Source organism: Octopus sinensis, linkage group LG3 (assembly GCF_006345805.1).
Source record: "Octopus sinensis linkage group LG3, ASM634580v1, whole genome shotgun sequence".
Lineage (NCBI taxonomy): Eukaryota > Metazoa > Mollusca > Cephalopoda > Octopoda > Octopodidae > Octopus > Octopus sinensis.
Genome location: NC_042999.1, coordinates 137,312,825 through 137,340,235, shown reverse-complemented (window position 1 = coordinate 137,340,235; position 27,411 = coordinate 137,312,825). Strand labels below are relative to the sequence as shown.

At 31.9% G+C, this 27,411-nt stretch overlaps 1 protein-coding gene across 3 annotated transcripts in view; it reads right to left on the bottom strand.

Annotated features, from left to right (window-relative positions):
- Positions 1 to 292: 292 nt before the first annotated feature.
- Positions 293 to 27,411, bottom strand: part of LOC115209218 (sodium/potassium-transporting ATPase subunit beta-1-interacting protein 2) — a 224,774-nt gene continuing 197,655 nt past the window's right edge. Inside the window, exons 6-9 of one of the 3 annotated variants that reach the window (XM_029777484.2) lie at positions 24,758 to 24,842; positions 13,443 to 13,450; positions 10,296 to 10,344; positions 1,553 to 1,719 (exon numbers count right to left, since the gene is read on the bottom strand). In XM_029777484.2, coding sequence (XP_029633344.1) covers positions 1,704 to 1,719; positions 10,296 to 10,344; positions 13,443 to 13,450; positions 24,758 to 24,842 — 158 coding nt within the window. In that variant the 3' untranslated portion in view covers positions 1,553 to 1,703. Of the gene's footprint in view, positions 1,720 to 10,295; positions 10,345 to 13,442; positions 13,451 to 24,757; positions 24,843 to 27,411 lie in introns of all 3 variants that reach the window. The other 2 variants (XM_029777482.2, XM_029777483.2) reach the window with 2 other exon arrangements.

Here is a 27,411-nt window from a genome sequence, read left to right as displayed (position 1 = left end):
TGGTTGCATATTAAATAAAATATGCAAAAACGAAGAGCTGTAAGATATATATTTATTAGACATACACACACACCAAATATTTCATACCCAGTGACATTTAGCATTAAAGCTTAACTAATACCTCATCTATGGATTCTTTGTACACTTATAAAATAAGTGCATGTGCTCACACACAAATGTATATATGCATGTGTGTTTGCATATAAATGTATATATGTGTGTATATACATATATATATTAAATGAGTGAGGTCAGAATATTGCTAACAGACAATCTGTTGAGACAACATCCAGTATGCCACATTTATAACTGAGGGGGAAATGCATCATTTTACTCCACATCTCACTTTTTACTCCTCCCCTCCTTTTTTTTTTCCATTCCATATGAGGCTTCATAAAGAGTTAGAAATAGTGGCAAAACACTAGTAAAGAATTGGTGAAGGGTCTCAAATGAAAAGTGCAGTTAGAGTATGATTGCATATTGCCCCTAGCAGTGGATGGTATGTTTATTAAAGTGGTAGTTGAGGAAGTGGGGAGATTGATAGTAAGATAGGTGTATAATCAAGTGTTTGGTACTAGGAGGGGTACAGTGGTATTGTTACTTGGTGTGGGTAGAAGGAGTAAAGTTTTGTATGTGCATGTACTTTATATATATATATCAAGATTTGAACTTGTGTCCACAACCAGTCTTGCATTCAGGCAATCTACAGTACAGTTTAATACAAGTGAGAGTTGTGTGTGTGATTGTGTATGTATACATGAGTATGTAAGTGTGTGTGTATGTAATTGCTGGTCTGTGTATTGTTGGAATGTGCACATGTATTTTTGGGTGTATATGTATTGTGTCTGTAACAATGGTTGGCAGATGACAAAATCAAAGATCAATAGATCCTTATATAATTTTTTGAGAGGTTAATGGGAGTGTAGTTAGTTGTGGTAGCCACTGATTTCTTCCTGTCTTGCCAGAATTCTAATGGCAGCTGGAGTGAGAAGTTTGTCAGATGTGCTGTGAGGACAAGGTTATAGCATCAATTTAAACATTAACTGGACAATTGCTTATTCACATCTCATTTTAAATATGCAAGGCAAAGAATAAGAAAAATGCCCTCGAGTATAAAAAAAATGTATATCTTAAATACATTTATATACCGCTTAGGAGATTTTTCTTTCCATATTTAAAAAATGTTTCACATATTCCCTGCCTCTAACATTTTGTTTCAGAGACAAAGTATTTTTGTTAGTTTTTGTAATTTTTTTTTTAAATATCTTTAAAAATGCAAGCTTCCTTTTTGTTTTTAATGTTATTGTTAATAGTTGGTAAGCTGGTGATTTGTGTAATTTGACGAAGGGCTGACATGAACCCAAGGTAAGTCTTTCCTCTTGTTAGAGTCCTTTTTTGAAGATTTCGACCGTTGACTGGCCTTGTTGCGTAAGCTCTGGCGATCAACAGTTGCATAGAGAGGATTATTAGCAGCAGTGGATCTACTTACTCCAACACCACTAGCTGGAGTGCTGTAGCAAGCAGCAGTAGAGTCGTACATGTGGTTGTCATAACTAGGGGGCTGTTCAGAGCTGATCACACTAGGTGAGCCACCGGCACCAAGGCTATCAAAACTGGTTGCATGGTTTATGCCATAATTGTAACTGCTTTTGAAACTGTTTCGAGCTGGTGACTTATAACGCATCTTGACAAACTCCATTTCATCATTCACACTGGTAGCTATGAAATAGAGAAAATAGTATCATGGCTAATAAACATCAGAAAATGAGGAAACCATATTGACCTATTTCTGAAAAGAATCCAAAAATATATCAGTATATCTGTTTTTATATATATATATATAAAACAAGTGTGTAGATTCAGAATGTGCAAAATATATAGTACTGTATTTCACATTGTCAAATTGTTTAACCCTTTTCTGATTATACTTTCAGTGAAATATATTATCCAAACTTCTGTTTATTTTGAAAGCAAGCAAGAATTTGGTGGGGCTTAGTAAAATGACTTTTCCGTTAAGCTGGTTGTTTGCATTTAGATCAGAACTTAGTAAATGGTTCTTACATAAAATTGCTACAGAAGGGTTTAATTTAAATATGACTTATTTTGAAACAGGTGGTCTTGTATCAAACCATGAGTAGTCTCAGGTAGATTGGTATCAGAAGGGTTAAACATAAATTTACTTATGAAACATTTTTAAAGTTCAGTTGAAGAAAAAGTGTATAAATGATATGTGTTGAGATGCAAAGTAAAAACAAAACATTCAAGCAAAAGCCTTCCTTGGAGAAGAGTAAAAAAATAAAACATTTGTGCAAAGGCTCTGCTTTAAAATGTTTTTTGTTTCCTTTACATATCAACAGACCTCACTTTTTGATTCACACTCATTTACAATTAACAGTCTTTTGCCAAATGACAGAATCATAAAGGTCATTATATTCTAGGGTTTATGCATGATGATATAGTTAACTGTTATAATTTTCAATACATCCTCTTTCACTTCCCATATACAGTACAGATATACATTCAAATTATATATTAATAATATAAAAATAATATAAATAATATAAAAATATTTACATATATATGTGCACACATCAGTGCAGAAATTGCATATGTGACAATCTTTATTACAACAAAAATTCCAGAAATAAGAAATGTTTTAAAATATTCATTAATTGATAACAAAATAGTAAAGGTTTAGTATATTGACAAAAATGAATGAACAACAGAACAATACATTTTATCTGAAATAATCCTGAAATAAGACTTATTTCTCTTAATATGTTTCAGTATCAACTATGTAATATTGATGTCTTAGCAGAAAGGCCACACCTTTTCACAGGGAGAATGTGATTGTGTAGTATTTGATATAACTTTGAGAAAATTAAAGAATGTTATTTAGCACCAGGTCAGCCTTGCCTGAAGAGAACATTGATCAAAGGCATTCCAGCCTGACCATCAAATTTTTTATTCAATGTATCTTGACTATAAAATCAGTTCCTTTGAAATGTAGGATTGAATTCATGAGAAATTTGACTATTATTTCTAGCAAATCTAGTGATTGCATATAGAGGTAGATAAAATGAAAGAAATTGTCTTTAAGAACTGAAAATTGAACCCTATGATAGGTATCAACACTGTAAAATTTATTTTATCTAGACAAGATTATAAATGACAAAAATAAACCTGCTCTCATTCTTGTATATTACTGGTATTTAATTTACTGATCCCATAGAGATGAATAATAAAGTTAGCTCTGGAAGGATTTGAACTTAGAAGAATGCACAATGACTAAAATACCATAATGAATTTTAGTCCCATACTGTTATTGCACTTCTTAATGTCATCACACTTGACCTGCATAATAGCAGAATTTGGGTTAGATGTTGGCAGTAACCGAACAATCCTGACATGATAATTTTTTGGTTTGCTATTTGTTTGTTTGAGTTCAAATCAAGACTAGGCCAATTTTGTTTTTTCATTCTTACAGAACCAGACAAAATAAGAGTTAATATATGGGCACAAAGCTATAATGAGACCTCTATATGGTCATAGATAATGAGACCTCTAAAAATAGCAGCCAAATTTTACCAAATTAAAAAAATGAATACATTGTCTAGTCTTGGATATACTGTGTCTAAAAATAAAGTTGATATGGTCACTACTGGAATGTCTGATCATAAATCTACTCAATAATTGATCTGGGAGTAAACAAGTGAGGTTTATCTCTTAGCCATGTATTTTGACAAAATAAAATAATACTGGAAATATGTTAAATGAAAAAGACTCAACAAAAATAAGCACATCCTCTTCTTTCAGTCATTTCAAAATGTGGTAGTTTAGTATATTGACAAAAATGAACGAACAACAGAACAATACATTTTATCTGAAATAATCCTGAAATAAGACTTATTTCTCTTATTAATATGTTTCAGTGTCAACTATGTAATATTGATGTCTTAGCAGAAAGGCCACACCTTTTCACAGGGAGAATGTGATTGTGTAGTATTTGATATAACTTTAAGAAAATTAAAGAATGTTGTTTAGCACCAGGTCAGCCTTGCCTGAAGAGAACATTGAACAAAAGCATTCCAGCCTGACCATCAAATTTTTTATTCAATGTATCTTGACTATAAAATCAGTTCCTTTGAAATGTAGACCTGCAAGACAAATGTTAGAGTAACAAAATCAAGGTAATAATTGCAAGCTATAGGTTTTTTCATGCTAACCATATTAACATCATCTGGTTCTTAGATCATTTTAGCAAAGTTCATTGTTGCAAGCATTTGGAGGAGCCCCTTGATCTCCCTCTCTCTCTCTTTACCCAAGTCTTTTTCAACTTCGTTTTTTGTTTCATCCATTTGGATTCAATGAGTTAGAGTACTAGTCAAGCACCTAAGTAGATTCTTCTCATACTCTCTCCCTTTTAGCTATATTGCACTGAGAGGGTTGTAGGGACCACTCACAATGTTCCTTTTCTCAAAAATGAAAAATGTATTGGTTAAGGGTCTGGCAAACTCTTAAAAAAAAAAAAAAAAACATGATATGGAATCATTGAAGGATACAGCACAGAACTGACTCAAGGATGAATGCTCATACATTTCTTGAGAGCATTAATATATATATATATTTTATTGTATCTTTTTCTCTCACTCTCTTGATAGACCTTCATTAAAAGGAAAAGAGTAACATTTGAAATGTTAAGACACTTTCCCTTTTCCTTAAAGTGTTCAGTGTACACACACTGTTATACTTTGCCAATTTTTATGGCCTGGTCAGAGGAGGAAATTATCTTAAAACCAGAATTCTAGCACAAATGCTTGCAACAGAGTGAACTCAACTAAAGGCACCAGACATTTACAGAAAGTACCTTGTAGTGGAATCTAACCCAAAATGGATACAGCTATAATACCTGGACCCATAGGTTATTGTGGTACCATAGAACTCTTCATTTTTATATTTGTATTTTAGAGAGTTCACCAGAAAAATAGAACTACAGAGCTACAGCAATACTTGTTTACATCTGAAGCAGCAGCTTACAGATGTTAACTATATTGTGCCACCAAGTTATGGTTAGGTGGACTTGTCCACTAATAGTTAACTATTACTGATCCAATGTTCTGCCATTTCTACCAATTCTTATATTTAAAAGTAATGTTTAAAAAATACGTAAGTTAAAACAGTTATGAGTTTTCTTACAATGAAGCAATGAAATAGACTTTAGAAATCATTTTCAAATAAACCATAATAATAATCAGAACTGACTACATAGAACCTCAAACATCTTCCTGTAATTAATTTAGGTCAAGTTTTTTAACTCATTTATGCCACCATTAATATTAGAAACTTTAATGCCATGTACAATTTCCTGAACAACTTAGAAATAAAACAACAATTGAAGACAAGAAATGCCAATTGTTTTCCATTAAACTTCCATTTATTAATAATTATCTCTTAATGAGCCATAAAGCCATAAAATGCCAAGAGACAGAAAGAGAGAGAGGAAACATAAATGAGAATTTATACCATGTATATAGTTCCCAAAGCATTATTGCAGTAAGTGAAGCATAACTTATTGGTTCTGAAAACTAGCTCACTGAAAATTTACTACTATATCATACCATATCACACCAAAATCCATTAATAATGGTATCTTAGATAAGCATGAGATCATAGAATTGGAGAGTATGAGGAAACTAGAAGTTGTGACATTCAGTTGTTTCCCAGCAGTGTAATTGATTTATGGGTATCAATGAGGATTAAAAACAAAAACTCAATTACACAATTGGTTCACCAAGAATTTATTGGTTCACATAGTAATATTTTTAATAATCACAGGTAAATATAACAAACATGTTTAGACTAATTTCTTCATGATTGCTCAAAGTAATATAAATAGGACTTGTATATGTAGTTGTTTAAAACTTTAATAAAAAATGCAATCAATAGGAGTCTGAAAGTCTGAGTACTTGCACTGTGTTAAACACCCCCAGTTGTATAAAGTTAATAAATCAACAAAGTAATTTAAAATGTAAATTATTGTAATGAAAACTATTGAATAATATGAGATCATAAACACACAAACGAAATCACTGAAATAAACAGTGTTGCTGGATTGAATTACATGTTGGCTGGAACAGAGAGAGAGTGAGTAAACATAAAATAGAGTGTAAGAGAGAAGAAAAGAGAGAATGAGTGAGAGTAAGAGAGTGACTACGTGTGTGAGTGGAAATGTGCAGTGCAGTAATTATAAATGCTGTGCCTCACTGAAGTTAAATCATCATCTGATCAAGAGAACTGCAGTTAAGTTTAAAGTAGAAAGAATGAAGATCTGACAAGCTACTAGAAAGTTAACAATCTGGTACTACTACCAGTGTTATGTCTCTGGTAAAGACACTTCACTTTCAGGAACCCAACCTGTAAATTGGTACCTTTGAGGATACAACCTCTGCCTGCAGATAAAGGAATATATAACATGGTTAAGACAAACATTTAGTGCAGTTTCAATTCCTACATTAGGTAATACATAAGATTGCTTTGCATGAAAGCATATGCTAATCCCTGAGGATATTTTAAAGGATAATACTAACTTCTGATTTCACCATTTGAAATGGATGAGAAACATTTTCCTGGATAAGATGCTAGTCTCCCTCAAGTAACATTTCTGAAACTTAGTGCATCATTCAAGTAATCAACGAAGTGACTGCAGAAATTTGAACGTAGAACCATTTGGACACTTGTCTAATATCATATCCTGTGACTTCAATCACACACACATACATGCACAGAGAGAGGGAGGGAAATCCTTCACCTGCTAAATTTTTATAGAAACTAATATAAACTGTAAATCTCAACCACTGACACAGGATCTGCACTCAGATCTGTGTCACTACTCAAATGAATGTGTAACCATTTCTGATCACATGTCCAGAAATAAGTAACCAACACAAAGTCTGTGGTAGAAATTCTCAAATAGTTTGATCAAATGTTCCTCAATCCCACAAATACTCTAGACTCAAAGCCACCCTTATTAATACCCTAGACATCCCCTACTCTTGTTATGAAGTGTTAATTACACAATTTTCTGAACAAATACCATGTATAATTTACACAAAGAAAAAAAAAAGAGACCATTTAAATAATACGCATTAGTGTTGTAGGTAATATGAAAGTAAAGTGTGCTGTAATATATTACATTTTTGGGATATTGTTTTATTGAAGAACTTATGTTCTGCTACAATAGCAATCAATCACATTGCATGTGTGTATGTTTTATCAAAGCTTTGCACATCACTTAAAAGTTGCTTTCTTGCCATAGAAGGAAAGCCTTGTTTAAATATATAAATAAATGCAGTAAAGAATAAAAACAACAAAATAAAGAAAATTACTGGAAAAAAAATCTTCCAATACAGTCAACAAAACCATGCTCCACCCTTTCCAATTCCATCGCAATACATTCTGTAGACATTTAAATTCTATACATGGGTTGGTGGGGATGGACATAAAGAACATAAATGAGGACAGAGAACATTAATTACATGCAGCTATAAATAGGTACAGAAAAAAGATAAAGCAGGAAGAACAGACACTGATGTAATATGAGAAAATAGCCACAGTATAAAAGTACTTATTGTAAATATGTTGTAGTTGTTTTAGTTGATCCACCTTGATCATATCTGCTATGGGAGACCTATGACAGAAATAGATCAATTAAATCTTTTAGGGTCAGCCCATATATCATGCACCCCATATATGTGGAACTTCAGTCTATTTTGGGGACTATGCTGTACATACAGTTGGTTAAGTTATATTTTTGAGTTGAATTGAAATAAAATGATAATTTTAAGACAAACTGTAAACCAAAACAAAATTTATATGTAATTGTGATAAAAATTGGTAACTTGTATTTTTCCTTTCTTCATGCTGCTACAAGAATCTATACACAGGCAACTGAAAGTAATAGATGCTTAATAATAATAATAATAATAAACCCAGTCCTATAAAAAAACAAAAAACAATGAGGAACGAGTTTTATTTTATTCTCTTTGTACTTGCATGAACATGTGTGGAACTAAATGTAGCAACAAGCAGCAGTATTTTTGCTAGTCTCATTTCCTGTATAAATGAATTACATACCTTTATTTGAAGATATTCAATACACATAATATCCTTTACATTTTCCAGTATTTGATTTTGTATGGTACATAAAATTTTTAGAAGTAATAGATATAATCGTGAAGTAGTATATATATTATATATATACAGAAACCATATACAATTTGTTTTGGTTTTTCATTTTGTCTTGAAATGTTACTTTCGTTTCAACCCAACATGAAAATAGTATTTAACCTATCTACACCACCATATAATTTTCATTTTTGTAAGTGTTTGAGGATATGTTTCAGTAGTTTTTTTATCATCATTTAATGTCCATTCTCCATGCTGGCATGGGTTAGATGGTTTGACAGGCATTGGCCAGCTGGAGAGTGATTCAGGTTTAATTTTGTCTGTTTTGGCATGGCTTCTATGGATAGATGCTCTTCCTAATATCAACCATTTTACAGAATGTACACTGCTTTTAATGTGGCACTGGTACATTAACTGTTATTAACTTTGGTGGTATCCAGAGTAGCATAAGGCAAAATAGAATTGGTCAACAATAGATCCTTGCATTTCACTGAAAGCGGTTGGCAACAAGGTTTAATGTAATCTTTCTGTTAATCATGTAGTTATTTAAAGCATGTAGTTTTGCTTTTAATATGACCTACATCAGATGATAGAGACAAGCCTAATGCACCACCTAGTATAAAACTACCAACCGATGCTTGTGCTATGTTGTACTGTGTTGCAAATCTCTGGTTTTCTCCTTGTTCAGGTTTATCTTGACAACAATAACTTGCAAATTATTCTGGTTGGGTATCAACAGCATCAATATCACCAGTCTAAGAGGGCCTGTAAAGCTAATGAACACTGGTCTTCTCCTGAGAAACTTTAGCAATAATTGATAGTCTTTGTGGTTTTTAAGATCTCCAAATGTTTGAGAATAGTGGGCATTTTGTTTAACTACAGTTAGCCAACTGCACAAACCTATGATCAAAAGCATTCCATTCATGATCAACCTGTACTTTCAAAGCCAGTGTAAATAGAACTGAACTATTATTTAATGTTTCCTTCTGTTTTTAAAACAAGAATATTTTATAAAGAAAATTTGACAGCTGTTTTTAGCTGGTTTGAGTAACCATATACAAATTTTCACATTGATTTGTAGTAGTGCATATAGCAGGGCTGCAGAAGACAACAGTTATGAATTGTCTTTTCTCTTTGCATCTCAAGATCATCTTTTTAGGTAAAAAGTTATGGCTGGAATACCGACAGATCTACACTGAAGTGGGTGGAATGCTCAGCAGTTGACATTTGTCAATGCAATTTTTAAAGAAGACAATATTGATTATCATTGACAGCAGGGAAACCTATTGACTACACTATAAGAGGGACATAACTAAAAATTTTGACGTTACATTATAATCTATGGCAGGTTATTTTGGTAGAACCTAGGCAATTACCAAACTATATCAATGACGGGTTTTGAATCCAGCATTCAATTATAGCAATATTTGTACCATAACATTTTAACTATTTACAGCTAAGTAGATTATAATCCCTTCAAAGTTTAAAGGTTTTGATCATGAGTAGAGTGCAACACATAGCTAATGAACTGACTTCTCAGCTATTGTGGGCCATATAAGCTATGTCCCATGTACCTTCGAAGAGGCTGAATAATACTGCACTGGAGATAATAGAGAAATAAAAAATAAATTACTTCACCTTCTATTATCAGAAATAGCCATTAATGAATGGTCAATTAAATCAATTTAAAAAGATGACAGAATGGATATGTAATGGTCACGCCTCCCCATCTACTGGTGTATTAGAGAAGAAAGTGAATTAGCTACCACCAGGGATAGAACACAGATCACAGGAATGATTTGCCAGGATCTTGGTTTCAACACCACTGTGCTCTTTTTATGAGAAGAATAAATACAATAAACAAAAAAAAAAAATAAAGACATTTGAAATACAAAGTGATTCATTCCAAACATCAAAGACAACACAAAAAATACTCCAGTTTTTTTTCTCTTTTGAATGGTGGAGCAGAGAACAAGCAGTATAATCAGCAAAATTACATCAAGTTTAAACAGAAAAAAACTGTTCTAGCTATGACAAAACAATAAATAAAAGAAAAAGTGTTTCATATACATACATATGTATATATATATTTTATCTTTTCATATACGTACGCCAAATAGAAGTTGCTTGGTTTAATCCAAAGACTCAACAATTGCTCCACTGTGAGAAGAACGGTGAACATCGAAGCAGGCAGAAACAAGAACAAATCAAAGACATATAAGCAAAATGGCAAAGCAAAGTGCAGATGACATAAAGCCTGGTAAAATCTGAACACTATGTATATTACATATATAATCGTATAGACATACGCACATAAATGTGTGTGTGTCTTTCTTCTCTCTATATATGTTGTATTTTATAAAATAACAGAAACCAAAAGTTGTACAAGTCAACCCCCTCCCCCCACTGCTGCAAGACACAAATTGTCAATACAGAACTAAATGTAGCAGCTGAGGATAACATAATGGAGACATCAGAGAAAACAACACGAACATACATCAAACAATACAGACAACAGTGGTAAGCTGAGTGAAAAAGAGGATTTGAATAATAAATCACTAATTCTCAATTGAACATTGTAATGGGTTTACGTTACAGACCGGAAGACAAAACTGATTTCTTCAGCTCGCTAAATTCTTTATAAACACACATGTGTTTCCATTATTTTGAACATGAAAAGAAAGTGGGTGTTATAAATAATCAGTACAATGGTGATATTTATGTAGCATTACTATTAATGGCTTGTTTCAGAAAACTATAATTAGTTTCTTGGATCAACAATCATTTGTCAAAAACTTTCTTTTCCATGAAAGCAAAGAAGAAAAAACAAAATCAAAAGGTGTGTACAGACCATTCTTCCAATAGTTAAGAAAATAAGATGAAAATCTATAGTGTTCAAATTAATTTATTTTCCAGGGACAAAATATTTTAGCATGGAAGGTTTAAATCTTGTTACCATATTTTTGTTAAAATATTGTTTTGTTAAAATATTTGTCACTGTTTCAATTAACTTTTAAAATAATGAAAAATTCAGTAAAATGATTTTGTATTTATTGAAGCTAATATCTAAAACATAAACTGACATTAAATATAGACAGAGGATTTTAATTTATACCACTTTAGAATAGGTAGTTTGTAAGAAATTAAAAGGAAATTAATCTCAGATTAATTAAAAGCAACAATAAACAGAATATAAATTTTGTCTTAATTATATTCTATCATGCATGTAAGAGAGAGCATATACATAATCTGTATTGTGGAACAGTATTGCAGATATTAAAGCACACACACTCACAGCAACATTTGTTTTATTTTAATATTTCTAATAGTAATAATACCATCAACAATAATAATACACTGTTTCTTATCAAAATACTTAATATTATTGATATTCTATTTTATTGTATCACAGTGAAGTGGAATATAAATCAAGATACAGTGAAGCAAAATATCAGTGAAATAAAGTGACCTGATCATAGATGTACAGGAAACGACTTTGATAGCTAATAATATATATTATTGCAAAATGATAAAATAAAGTGAATACAACCATGAACACATACGTTTAATGACTATAATAAATCTACCACACTACAGTTGTCTTATTCCTAACACATGATCATAGATTAGATCTCTTGGCAAAGAAAGCAACTTAAAGATACAAACATACATAAAAATAGGTTGACTGACTTCAAGCTTTGCCTGTCTCAAGGTTTGTTAAAAACAAACTGAATAAGCTTTGAGATAGGTGATACAAGTCAGAGTTAACTATTTTCTCATAATAAATTTGACTCTACATTTAGTATTGACTCTTTTAACCAGTAAATGTTATTTGTCATCAAATAACCCTAACATTAATATATACATATTATGAAAAACATAGGATATTTCAACCATTTTAACACTGCTAGCATTATATATGTATAACTCTTTTTACAACTGACAGTTTGGGCAACACCTAAAACCAGCTCAGTAACAACTCTCTTCACCAACTGACTTATTCTACTGAAAATGAGAGAAATGTTAAAAAAAGAAACTGTAATCAGTTTCCTAATATGTATGGAGAAGGAACAAAAAAAAAAGAGGCTATACAAAGGTGAATATTCAACAAGAACCTAAACATCTTGTGAACTTTAAATAAATGGAGGTGTAAGAAATGACATCAAGACAAGATTGGATGAGGTTTATTTCTAGCTTCAATGATTATTCAATGATTATATGTTGTGTGCATATATAAGGATGTACGAGCACTTTCAAACACACACACACACACACACAATGAACTTTAGTTTCTATCTATCAAATCCACTCACAAAGCTTTGGTTGACACAAGGCTAGAGAAGACACTTGCCCAGGGTACCAAGTAGTGGGAATGAACCTGAGACCACATGGTTGGGAAGTGAACTTCTTATCCACATAGGCATGTTTACATATAAATATATACATGTATTTTTATTTTCCTATTTCCCTTTATACATTCTGTATCTCTCCCTTTCCAAAATAACTTTGTATATAATGAACTCTACTAACTACTGCAACTCTCTTAACTCATCTCTGATGATTGAATATCATTTATTTCCCTGAAACAGCTGTAAGACCACCTTTCTCTTTATAAATGTCTTAGAAATATCACATTGCCTTGGCCTTGTTACCTTATTTAACACACACACGACATCACTTATCTGGCACATATATATATATATATATATATATATATATATATATATATATATATATATGTGTCTGTTTGTCTCATGTATTTTTATTGTATGCTCAAATCATACATTTTTTATAGCCAATCTTGCTCTGCAGAATATTCTACCTTGATTAGGAGGTTGGCTTTTTAAGAATTTGGACTAATATGCAGTATTCATCTATTATTTGTTTATACTAGTGTCTTCTCACCCATTGAATATATACATATTACTTTGATTTGGAGTAAGGAGTGACCCACAAAGGCTCTATGAAATCAGATAGATGAGAGATCTTCAGTGAAGCGTGTAGAATAGGAAACATGTAAGTATATATCTAAAACTAAAGAGAAACCTGTTAAAGAAGATTTGAAGTGAAACAGGATCATTTTTGAAGATTTTAAGCATTTCAGAAATGGTTTGTGGAAGCAGGAAGAAATGGAACCTAGCGGAAAGGGAAAAGTTGTGCAGATGTTATAAAGGATTGACAGCATGTATAGATCATGGAAAGTTGCAATTAGCCAAAGAGTGTATCTACATGCTAGGAGAAGTTAAGTATTAACTTACAGTAAGTCCTGAAGCAACAAGAAAAAGACAAGATAGTAACCTCAGAATATTCAAGATCCATGAAGTTATTAGTAGACGTGAAATAATACATTGACATAAAACAGAATAAGTTTAAGTTTAGAGCACACACACTTTACATATACAATGAGTGTACAGGGATAAATTATCCAGGTGGGTACTATAAGTGCTCTCAGGAATAGTCCAGGTTTTGGCTAACTATATCAAGTAGTAAAAAGCACCAAAGATTGCTTAGGGTGAGCAATCCCACTGTAATTTTTCTGATGGGTAAAGCCAGGGTTGGCTCCCAAAAATGTGTGTGTTTGGTTTCCAAGTTGAAAATAAAGAAAATAAGAAATGAAGATAACTTTAAATATTCATTGGTCTATATTTTGTAAAAAGAAATACCATTTAGAGTTCTAGTAAATAAAGTGGTATTGTCACCATATTTTTTACCACATTATAAAATGTTAAATTCACTTTTAATTTATTTAATGAGGTGAGTTTTGGTTGAACTATGTCAATGACCAGGTTGCAGTTGTGGGACACATATTTGACTCCTTATGAAATATGTTAAAAAGTGAATTCAACAGTTTGTGTGTGTGTGATAAATGGCTGGAATGGCTTTTCTATAGTATAACTGCAACATTTTGATAGGTTATTTTATGCATGTAATAAGGAGCAAGTGTTATAATTTGACAGACACACACACACAGAGTATTTCCTGTGTCTACAGTTAGGTGCACAACTGCTATTTATGATTCAGCATCTAATTGCACTTTGAAACTTACTGCAGATGATGCAAATAACCACAATGGTGAAATGTGCACAGGGTAGAAATGATATAAACTACATCTTGTGTTTATCATACTTTTCCATACATATGTAAGAGAGGGAGTTGTCTAATGTATTGTAGTGATATGAAATATATAGCAAATAGAAAATAATGTATGAACAATTTCTAAATAACAGCCAAAAGGCGAGATAGATTTAAAACAAATGAGAACAATATATTTCAATATGACAACAATATATTTGAGAAATGCTCTTACTAGTTGAAAGTTCAAGCTACATTTAAAGAAACATTTTAATTCAATATGAAGTTCTATGTTTAGTGAATACTTTAATAATAGACAATATGAATGTGTGTGTGAATATATATATATTTCATTGAAAATAGAATAACAAAACTACCATCTTGGGAAAACTATAAGAATAAGTATAGAGAAAATCTATTTTGGACAATTGAAACAGAAGGAATTAAAAAAAAAATCAATGTGTTTGGCAGAATATTTTGAGAACATTTGTAAGATGCAATCTGGTTTTGACAAATTGTGTAGCAGTAAACAATAAAGGATAAACAAAACAGAATAGCCAGAGTAAAACATCCAAATCACCCACAAAAAACCCCCCAACAAAACAACCACAGTTAAAATGGAGACAACATATTTTAAAGTATTTTTAATCTTAAGAGCATGGGCATGATTAGAATGCTGATCAGATAATGAACTTTGACTAAAATCAACATAATACATACACACACAGAGTTGTCCAATCTGTAATACTAAATTAATGCAGGCTACGACATAAATGTGAAACTTGAGCTGCCAAGAATTGCTTCATTTTTGATGCAGCTTGCTAACAAACACACACGACAACTATAGTCATTATCTAGTGCTGTAATCCTTAAGACAGCCATTAGTATACACATACATAATGCAGACACATAAACACATACATTGAGAAATAAATCTTGGTAAAGACAGCTGCTATAATTAATATCGTCTTGATTATATCATTGCTTTCTGTGTGTGTGCATTTTACATCAAGTCTCTTTGTATCAGTCATTAAAGATTTATACAGTATTCATTATTATGTTTTAATGTTTACTACTACCATTACTACTACCACTACCATCTGTTTCCCATTCAGCTTTGAAGTCTAACAAAATACTTCAATTCAAAATATTACCAAACTATAAGACAATTAACAATGTTTTGGAAGACATCTTGAAGCTTGAGATATGACTTGGCAATGGGAAAAGATGGTGGAATATTTATGAAAATATTAAAGATTTTTTCCAATTTCAGAATATTTTCTGGATAGAATAAAATATGAAAAGTAGTTATTGTTGCTCCTGGCCCAAGGAAGTATTTAAATTTGATATGGCAAGCTAACAAAATACTCTTTAATTGCATCAATAAATGATACTTATGAAGATATCTATTTACAGCTATGTGGACTGGGCTGATGAATGCTGTGTCTGGAATAACAAACCAACCATCAATCAGCTGAGACAACAAACCAACTTTCAATTAGTTGGGTCAATAAACCAATAGCTTTTGACCAGCAGGGAGAACAAACCAATTTTTGACTAGTTGAGATAATAAACCAATCATTGATCAGTTGAGATAATAAACCAATCATTGACCAGCAGGGATAACAAACCAGTAACCTCTGATCAGCAGGGGTAACAATCCAATATGATCAGCAGGGGTAATAATCCAATCTGATCGGCAAGGGTAACATATTGATTTAGTTTCATAAATGGTTTAACATTTATCAAATTACTTTATAGACAAATTATACGTCATCTAATCAGTTTATTAATTTGTTAGTTGAGGGAAGTGGAGCAACATGTATAGTAACTTCAAACAACATTTGAATAGGAGATCACTCATTGAAAGTTGATACAGTTTAACTTTTAATAGGAATTGTTGTCAATGGAAAACCTGGGTAGAAAGTAAGTTTCATGGTAACTAAAGCATTACTAGTCATTGATCTCTTGATTAGGTAACAAAGTTGATGTTTCTGAGGAAAGCTAGAGTCAAAAGGTTTATCTCCCTACACACACATATGTGTGTGTGTATATCAAGTGTGTGTGTGTGGGGAGGGGAGGCAGGAATGACTGGATGGTTAAGAAGTTAACTTTGCAATCTTAAGATCCCATCTTATGACATGGCATCTTGGACAAGCATCTTTTACCAGTCTCAGTTTGTCTTTTGAGGGAAACCTGGTAGATGGAACAGTGCGGAAGTCTATATGAGGAATTGTAACTGTTATTCAAAGGAAAAGTTTTTCCACACACTGTATGTTCCACTGTATGTCTACCTCTTGATTACTTTAATTGTACAAGTATCTGTAAGATATCCAGCCACTTAAACTACAACTTAAAAATAAGCAATTTAATTCTATCTGTGAGCATTCAGTCTTCTTAGGGGTTTGTAGGAATATATTATTTAATGTTTGGGAAGACAGCGCTTAGCAGTGATGTGTATGAATACAAGCTTGCTACTATTTGTTGACAAATGGATGTAAATGCACTGAATCAGCTTGCAGCACCTCCTAACCAGACTGTGGGATGCATGCATTTCAGAGTAGTTATCTCTTCAGTTTGTATCTTATTTCTTTACTGCCCACAAGAGTCTACACACAGAGGGGACAAACAAGGACAGACAAAGGGATTAAGTTGATCATATCGACCCCAGTGCATAACTGGTACTTATTTAATTGACCACCAAAAGGATGAAAGGCAAAGTCGATCTCAGCTGAATTCGAACTCAGAACGTAGCGGCAGACGAAATACTGCTAAGCATTTTGCCCGACGTGCAAACGTTTCTGCCAGATACAGTTATGTGTATCTATACACATCACTGTTCAGTGCTCTCACCCCATAGTTTATTTACGATGAGCTGCCAAATAGTGCTACTAATAACTGAATGATGATGGGAATATCATAAGGGAGAGAGTCTCTAATGTCAGCTAGCAGTGCTGTCTTGTCCAGTTTTTGTGACTGAAGAGGAGGTAACTATTCTGAATTGCATGCATCCCAGTCTGGTCATGTTGTGCTGCAAGCTGATTTGGTATATTTACACCCATTTGTCAGCAAACAGAAATTTTCTCTATGACAAAACACAGTGGATGGCCTTCTTACAGGTTCAAATATACCTCAAGCACATTTCAACTGGTAATAAGTTTGTAATTATTTAATGTGTTTTTAAGATAGTAGGGAGACATTTAAAACTGCTTTTTCTAATAGGTCAAACAATCCCAGGAGATTTCTTTCTTGGCACATTATTATTGTTTAGCCTGAGGCTAATAATTCAAATTTATTATTATCATTGTTGTTATGTAGTTATTTGCTTGGTTATACTGCTGAAAGACTGGGTTTCTCAACAAACTCATTATTTCCACCCAAACCTTTACTTATGTAGTTAAGTCTCACAGAGTAAAAAAATATTTCCTTTTAATTCTTAAGTGAATATGGAGACATTGCAAATTAGAGAAGTCAACAACTTTATCTAAAGGAAACACATTAACATCATGACTAAATTTGTTGTAGAACTATGATAACTTAAAGCAGATAGATTTCCTAGTGTGTGTATGCATGTGTGTTAGTTGAATGGTATCTTCCAGTCATGTGAAGATGGAATACTAACCAGTTCTTCAACTATACAATTAATTCATTATTTCTTTATAAAAAGACCCAACTTGTTTTACCAATAGATTTTTTTAAATGCAATAATGTCAAACTTTAACATAACTTCAGTGTTATGATGATGAGAGCAATGAAAAGAATAATAATCAAAATAATGATTTTTAACACACAAAGCTGAGTTTATAGCATGATGGTTGAAATGAAATAAAAAAACAAGAGCAAAAAAGAAAAAAAAATCACACATTTTGGAGAGTGAATGGTTGATTAAATCGACCACTATTTGATTGAGTTATTAATAAAATTGTCTACTGGAGCATTTGAATTCAGAATGTAAAAATATGAAACTATATATCGCAAGTCATTTAGTTCTATAGCTCTTTTCATAAATATTTTTTCCCTGCCAAGTCAGAAAGGGAAGGACAGCATCTGTGACCTTTTACTTTTTTGGGCCCCTAAGGCTAGTGAAGAAGTTATTTTAAGACCAGACACTTGGAACAATGCTCACAACAGAGTGAATTCTGCTAAAGGAATCTAAGGTGTCAGATAGTGGAATTAAATCAGGCAATGGATTAACTCTATCAATCAGATAGGCCATAGCAGGATTTGAACTCAGAATGTACAGAACCAGAACAAGGAATCTTGTTTGACATGAACAATTTCTACTAATACACTGCCTTGGGTTGGTACATTATTATACTGAGTGTGAAAGGATGAAAAGTAAAATTGACCACAGAGAGCCAAAACTACTACTCCTTTGCTCTAACAACTGTCAAATCACTACTTTCTGTAAGTATGGTAGTGTGTGTGTATGCGTGTATATATAACATCCATCTTCCATGTAGGTGTGAGTGCTTACACTCATATGCATGCACACACACACACACACACACACAAACACATGCACACACAATTCCACAATCCATAACTTCTTATACATAGGATGAGAGGTGAAGTTATTTCTAAAAGCAAGATTAAAGGAGATATAAATTTTTAAAAATTAACAAAAACAAAGAGACTTAACTGAACACAATGATATTAAATAATAATGAAACTTCAATGTGATGTATTATAAAAAAATAATAATATCAATTCCCAAATACAAATACCTTTATACATTTACCTTCATTATTGTCAACAACACACAGGAAAAAAAATATAGTGAAATTAATTATTCTGAAACACATGCATGTAGACCTAACTAGATTCCATAAATCATAGTTTCAAAAGAAAAAAGTAAAAGGAAATGCATCATTTATATCAAAGTAGACGCACAAGCACAAGATATATATATATATATATATATATATATATATATACATATACATACACACATATACATAGCTACAGTGATTCAGTTAGGCAAAGGTTAAACTTTTACTTTAAAACATTTAATAAACTAAGACTGGATGAAAATACCTCTTTATAAAGAGAGATAAGACTGGAAAATGGCCCTGGATTTGGTGCACAAGACAGTGCACTAAATGTAGTGATTGCTACAATGACTGCATGGTTCAACACATTTGCATAAAAAAAAAAAACAACTCCATACAAATACTCCTCATCAACCAAAAAGCAGCTGCATAAATATCAGAACCATGATCTGATATTACCTATTTGAGCTGCAAGACCAAAATGTCAGGAACTTTAAGATCAAAGGAGCTATTCTCATTAGACAACACAAACCAGCCATCAATGATTAACAAGAATTAAACAATGCTCATTGGCTAATCTAGCCATTCCCACTGTTCTTCATACAACACAGCTTTTGACCCCACTTTTTCTTTAGACTTGTAGCTCTTAACCTACTCACTGACAATAGATTCCTGGTAAAATAACTCTGAATAATACTTTATGCAACATAATTTGCAACCCACTAGCCACCATAATTTGCATTTGAACCAAACTGTGTTAAATATGCAAGTAACTTTTTATCAGTTGGCAAATATAAACACTGATCAGAAACAGCTTGTTCACTGAAAGTATAAATAAAGCCAGCAGCTTTGTTCTGACTGATGAGAGACAACATATCAAAATCTGGTGTCCCAGAATGCCATGTGCCATTGAGATGAGTGTGTTGAACACACTGATGTCATAAAAAGGATATAAGACATACACTGTAGTGTTTGAGCCTGCTTAGACATGTTAAGAACCAGCAAATATTCACCCCAAAATTATTCATACCTAAACATATAATTTACCATCTCATACAGACTAGAAACTGTAAAAAATCTAAATGTGTTCTGTTCTTAACACTCTTCATAGAAGATTGACCTGAAATGATATGTAATATTTTAGCATAACAGTTTAATCTCTTTCCTCTCATTTATACTTACTCTTCAGCTACATTGCTGCAACTTTCTAAATCCCACTTTTTATTTTTAATATTCTGTAATGCTTCAAGCAAATTTGAATACTTGTATATATATTCAATTTTACAAATGTGAGAAATATAGCTCAATACATGAAAGAGCATTTATATATTTTTTTTACTAATTGAGAGGCTATAGTAACTCAAAAACTTAGAATTTTATGCCAACATACTTATCTTGTTAAATACATTGGCATCAAAGTAGATTCTTGAGATGGTATATCTTTGGCTAATAAAATATTATCGGTATAGTCAGTGTATGAACTAATGCATTATTATCAATAGTTTCATGATATTTAAGTAATCATCAGATGATATAAAACTAGTGACTGTCCATAAAAAAACACACCAACTAATACGAATCATGAATTTGTAGAATGCATTAATGGATTTCAGTTATGTGCCATGACTGAGATGTTACAAGGGGCACAATTGTATTTAAACCTATTGGCTGAGCTAGGGGATTTCTTTTACATTTTTCAAAATAAAAAAAAAACTTTGAAAGAATGTCTGAAATCATTCATGGATTAAGGAGTTCTTAAAAATGGTTTGTTGGGGGTTAGTAGAAGAATAGTATTTAGGGTATTGTGAAAATATACATAAAACAAAACTAATAATAAAAAGGTGTATATAATAGATCAACATTAGCTAGCTTAATCAAGAGCTTGTGTGCATTTCCAAAATCTTAACTATTAGCAAAAGTGGTGGCAATTTTATTGGGATTGCTGACATTCAAGATTAGTCCTTTTCTCAGCTATACATAAATTACACGCTTCAAATACATGGTCTATTCCTGTCTACAATTTTCTACTTAAAGTTAAATTCAGTGGCATGCTCTTTTAAATACCAGATATATCTATTTTATCATATTCCTTTTTCTTTGAAGGCTAATGTGTGGTTGAAGTAATACTGTTTAAAACTGCCTTCCACCATATCAATGTAGTTTTTACACCCTATAGAGTGGTTTGTTTTAGTAGAGTTTACTATGAGTTAATTCATACATTTACTATACCTATACACATACACACACATTTTATACAGGCACACACATGTAGAAAATTTTAATAAGCATCAATATTAAAGACCAATAGTAATTTTCATTTCAGAAATACTTTACAAAAATAACATGCTGACAAGTATTACAAGTGTTTTTGAAAAATATCTCACGCTGAAAATTTGAAACAAGGCAATCTGAAATATGTTTCAAACATTATTAATGATGATATAATAATAAATCATCATTATTAATAATAATAATGATGATGATAAACAATAAAATAATATTTTCATTCTTTTTATAAAATAAAATTGTGAACAGAAATAAATGAAAAAATAAATTTAAACTTGGCATGAAAAAAATTTAGATTCCTTTATCAAAAAATTATATTAACAAAAACAATAATGGGATTCAATATACAAATTGCTATAGAAGCTTAACATCAGTATGTATTTGTGCGTGTGCATGTATGTGTGTATATATGTATATAAATAAAATCATTATGTTTATGTTAAAAGAGCATTCATCATTTTGCTTGAGAGTAAAGCACACATAAGCTAAGACCATGCAAATATCAAGTTTTGACATGGGCACAAAGCCTTAGATATATAATGGGTACAGCAAATGAGATTGTGTGATGTGCATGCCTTTTCAAGAGACATAAATGACATGTGAAATGAAATGTCTGGCTACAACTGGGAATTTAAACTGGGTTGCAGACTTCAACAATAGCTTGTCTCTACTCTGATGCTTGCTGAGGGAAGGACCATGCAAAGAATGATATCACTACAAAGAACGGTCAAGTTGGTCTTAAAAGCATAAGATACATATGAGAAGTGCTTTTAAAGGATATGTCAGAAGCCATGGAAAAAGAAAAGGAGAATAAATTTTCAAACAGTTTGTTGGTGAAAAAATAATCTAATGAACCTGATTAATATATAAGAATTTTGATTCTAGATCTGAAGAATCTAAATTCAGTTGCTAAGATGAGAATTTAACTCCAGTGATAATCTCAGCTAAATTTCTAGATTTGATATAGACTAAATTCAACTTCATTATCAAAACCAGAATTTAAAATTCAACAGCATCAGGGCTGAGTCCTTAAAATTTACTACAATATTAAATTTAGTACCTTAAATTTAACCTCAGAGTTGAAAATAAATCCAATAATGAATCCTAGCTTGGTATTTAAATTCATTTCAGAGCTGTTGTCCTAAAGTCAGATATAACTAAACCAGAGACTTAAACATATTGATGATATGATCAGAACTATATTTCAAATCTTAGAAAGAATACTGAAGGCTTAACAATAAAACCAAGATCTTAAATTCAACATCACTAGAAATGAGTACTTAGATTTGACTATACTTTTTTTTTAAATATTCAGAGTTTCAAACTAATTTATAGATTTGGTTACTAAGTACTAAAATTAGTCCAATTGCCAAATCTAAAAGGATTCTATATTATGGTTATTAGTGTTGTTATGGAATGATCAACTGTAAAAGAATTGCTGACTGCAAATAACTATAACAATTCAAGGAATAGAAAGACTTTCTAATTAAGACCACAGATTATAAAATTCTAGAAAACTAATATTTGTTCTTTTCAATCATTAAATTCAAATACATGAACCAGATGACAACAGTTTTTTATAAGGAGAGTATGCCAGAAAATTGTATAAGAGTGGTATAATCAACTAAATTGATTTATGCCTGAGATTTGATAAAATTTTGAAGAGTAAAAGGCAGATATGACTGCCTTGGATATTTGACTAAAGATTTGAAGTTTGAAACAACTGTCACTTCACTACTACTGTCATGAAGATATTTTATAGGTATGTAGATTTAGTAATACTTAAAAGGAGAAAAAATGTTTGGTAATCACTTAAAGGAATTTAACAACAGAAGAAATTCGAAATTAACAGTTAGTTAAAGTCAAGGAATACAAAAACAAATATACCATGAGTAATCTGCTTTAAATAAAATATAAACCATACAAAACAAAAAGAAACAGGCAACTGTAACAATTAATACTGTGAAAGATTAACCAAAATTAAGCTATCTTAGAATTGAAACATGTTGATGCAGATGGGTAACATAGACATCACATTCTTTAGTAAAGAGAGCTTGGTGGTAGTGATGAGGTGAAAAAATATCTGACTTCAATATTGGAGAAGTTGGTGGACAAAGTTATGATTTTACAAGGCAGACTACCTTTAAGAGCAGGATAGGACAAATAGCATGTCTCATGCAACAAATTAGTTTTAAAAAAATTAATAGAACATCCATTATGGGCGGCCACATTTCCCTTTCCCCGCTCCCACCTATTTGCTAAATAAAGGATGGAATTAAATGAACACTACTTCATATAAGCATGAAATCATAATGGTAGTGTACTTTAAAGACTTATAATTTTGAATTGATTCTATTTGGAAATAAAATAAAAAAATTGAAAGTAATATTACATAAAAACTGTTTAATATCAGTATTATATCTCAAATACTGACAAGACAGATGGTTACGTCAATAGAGTGCAGGATAACCATAACATTTATATTGTCACTGCTACAGTATTGTTCCCGAGGCCAATAACCAAGCTCACCTAGCTCTTAGTAGGCGTCAGGTGAAGGTCCCTAAAATATTGGTGATGTTTATGACAAGCTCAAGCACAACTTGTCTATTATGAAGGACACTTTAGAGGCAAGACAAAGCATACAAGACAAATTCAGCTAAAATTAAATTTATTCTGAAGCATCTCCAACTGAAAATTCTTTTGCTCCATCAATAACCCCCAAATTTCATCTGATCTTTCTCTGCAATGCTGCAATTGCAAGAATTGATGAATAATTCTTTTATAGAATGTCCATTATTTTGAGTTAAAAACCAATTTCCCCAAACCAGTATCAAACCAATCCTAGATCTAAGCAAAACTGATCCATAAAAGAATAAGCCCATAAGAAAATGGCATAATATTGCTAAATTTTTAAGTGCAAACAGATGTGATAGGCAATGGTCAGAAAATTTTTTAACAGAGTCTTTCACAGTTTTGGTCAAATACTTCTATGCAGTCACCACCCAACAGGAGGCAGAAGTACAATACTTTATCACTTAAGTGGTCATTACTCCCTCACTAAAAAAAAACTAATAAAGAATATGACTTTGCTCAATATATCCAGGTTGTTACACTATGCCCCATACAATTAATTACTATTCAAATATACATGATTTAGGTATGTATATCTGGGACAACAAATGTTATTTGGTCAATGATTTACATGCTATATATCTGCTTGATCAGAGCTGACCTATCCCTCATAACAATAACAAAAATTACTGATAGATAAATATAAAGGGGTTAATTAGGCCACCCACAAACAAAAATTGTAATTTAGTCAAACAAGACATTCAGAAGGTTAAAAAAAAAATTAGCAAGAGAAAGGGATAGTGGAAATGGATTGTTTAATATGTTAAGGGGATGCCACTGATGGAAGAGACAAGTATCTTAGGACTACATACGAGTACAAGGGTTGCAGCTGCATGTGGGAGCCTTTGCCCTGTGACTGATAGGAGGTATACGAGTCAAATCCTCCAATGAAATCGACTGGAACAGAGAACAAGAAAATCAGCTAAAACACAGCATTTAAGTTATTAAAATTTTTTCAAATCCCCCCTCAAAATCAAAGAGTTCCAAATTAATAAAAAAATCTCATGTACAATCACAGAAAAGTGCTTTTGAAATGAATAAAATGACAGACAAGACACATACTGATAAATAAATGTCATGGCAGATTTTTTTTAATAGTTAACTTTTCTATTTGCTTCTTTATGTAACATTTTCATAAATATTACTACAAGCAATAAAATATATCCATTCAATATTGTTGCTCCAGTTTCAGTAGAGAATATATATATATATATATATATGTAAAGAACATTAATTCATGGTTTGTATGAAATATTTTTCCCAAAAACTAAACCAGAAAAACAGCAAATGTTTGAGAAAGATTATAAAATTCACTTTGACATAAATAACCTTGAATAAAAAGTTATACAAAGTCATCTAATTAAATATAATTGTGAAAACATAATAAAAAAACAGCGAAGTAACAAAATCAAAGTTTTACATCATACAACTTAATACTGTCATGAAGTTCACTTGAATAAAATAACACAAAAGTGAAGTTTTAAACCTTTCATTTGCTTTCATACATACAAGAATAGATATACACGTATACACATAGAATTAAATTAACAGTTCAAATATCAATCAAAAATGCCCATTATTATCCCAACTGACTTAGGCATGTTAGGTTATGTGTGGTATATATATCATCATCATTTAGCGTCCGCTTTCCATGCTAGCATGGGTTGGACGGTTCAACTGGGGTCTGTGAAGCCAGAAGGCTGCATCAGGCCCAGTCTGATCTGGCAGTGTTTCTACGGCTGGATGCCCTTCCTAACGCCAACCACTCCGTGAGTGTAGTGGGTGCTTTTTATGTGCCACCCGCACAGGTGCCAGATGGAGCTGGCAAACGGCCATTTGACTGAGGACTGGCGAACCAGATGGCTGCACCAGACTCCAGTCTGAACTCTGCCAGATCAGATTGGAGCCTGGTATATATATATATATATATACTGCTCCATCATTAATGAGATCAACAAAAAAAAACTCTATTTAGTGAGTGACAAATGTAATTTAATAAGACAGGATTTAAATGTGAGCTACTATTAGTTTCATGCCTTTGAAGATACAATGGCCGGACATGGTTTAGTCTGAATAATTGCTGGGAAATAGATGGCATACTATACAAACTTGTCTAACGATTTTATTTTCAGAGGCATGAAACTATGTCTATTAAATGAGCTTATATATACAGAATTTTAGTTGAAGGAATCAATGACAGTACTTTATTTTTTAACCCTTGTACTTACTTTATTGGTCTCTTTTTGCTGAACTGCACATATACATATACATACATATATTAGAACAGAAATGAAGAGGCAAGAATTGGTAAGAATTGACAAGGACATTTAATTGAGCTATATAATAAAAAGGTGTGTGTTTAACCTATCTCTCTCCAATGATGGAATGCTTGCCCTATGGAATCCTTACTCAACACAATGTTCCAATAGCAGGGATATTCTAGAAAAAGCTGTTAGAGACTAAGTATACCTTTTTATTATATAACTAAATTAGATGTCCTTGTCAAGTCCTGCCAAACTGTTTGCCTCTTCATTTCTGTTTTAATATATACCTTACCTGCTCAAAAGGAAGCCACTTCTAGTCACTTTGGTAACCCATGCCAAAACAGATAAAAGGGCTTGGTACAGCCCTTTGGCTTGCCAGCTCTTATCAAACCAGCCAGCCAAGCCAGCATAGAAAACAGACATTGAATGATGATGATTTGAGTACCGAAGGGCATTTTTTCAGACTGAGTCTCAAAAGATAATATTTTTTTAGACTAAGCATGAAGAAATGTAGTACATGGGTTCTTAAAAAGATATATGTGTGTGTGTGTGTGTGTGTATTATATTATATTATGAACTCCTAATATTCATATTGATATATATGTTCATAAAATAGGTCTCCCATGTTATATTGAAACAATTGTAACTATAGAATTAAAAATACCATAAATTCCAATCTTTGATTTAAAACATACATACATATCCCTGTATGTGCCAAACTATCAGAAGTTTTTTTTCCCCACTGCTGGTCACAATACATTTCTCATTGTTTTAGTTGTTCTCTCTTTCACACACACACACACACACACACAGTGACTCAAAATCTGAGTTTCATGCATTGATACTTATCAAAGTCCGATAAGTGTCAAAGCATGAAATTCCCAGCTCCTGAGTCACTCTTTTGCTTCTACCTATTAAAATATATACTGCTGTTTTAAGTTTTATTTTCATACCTTTGTTGGATATGTAATGACAAGATTACTAAAATTATTACTACAAGGAATTGAAATCAAATTGCAGTTTTCATTTAACAGAAGCTTACCTGCATCATTATCTGTAAAATATGACTTGTGTGAAAGAAATGTGTTGAGCTTATAGAGATTAGTAATTGTATTTTAGTTCACCAGAAGATTGAGTCTCCTGGTTGAGTTGATGGGGTACTGAACTGCTGGTGGATTTACAGTCATTCAGTTGACAGAGCC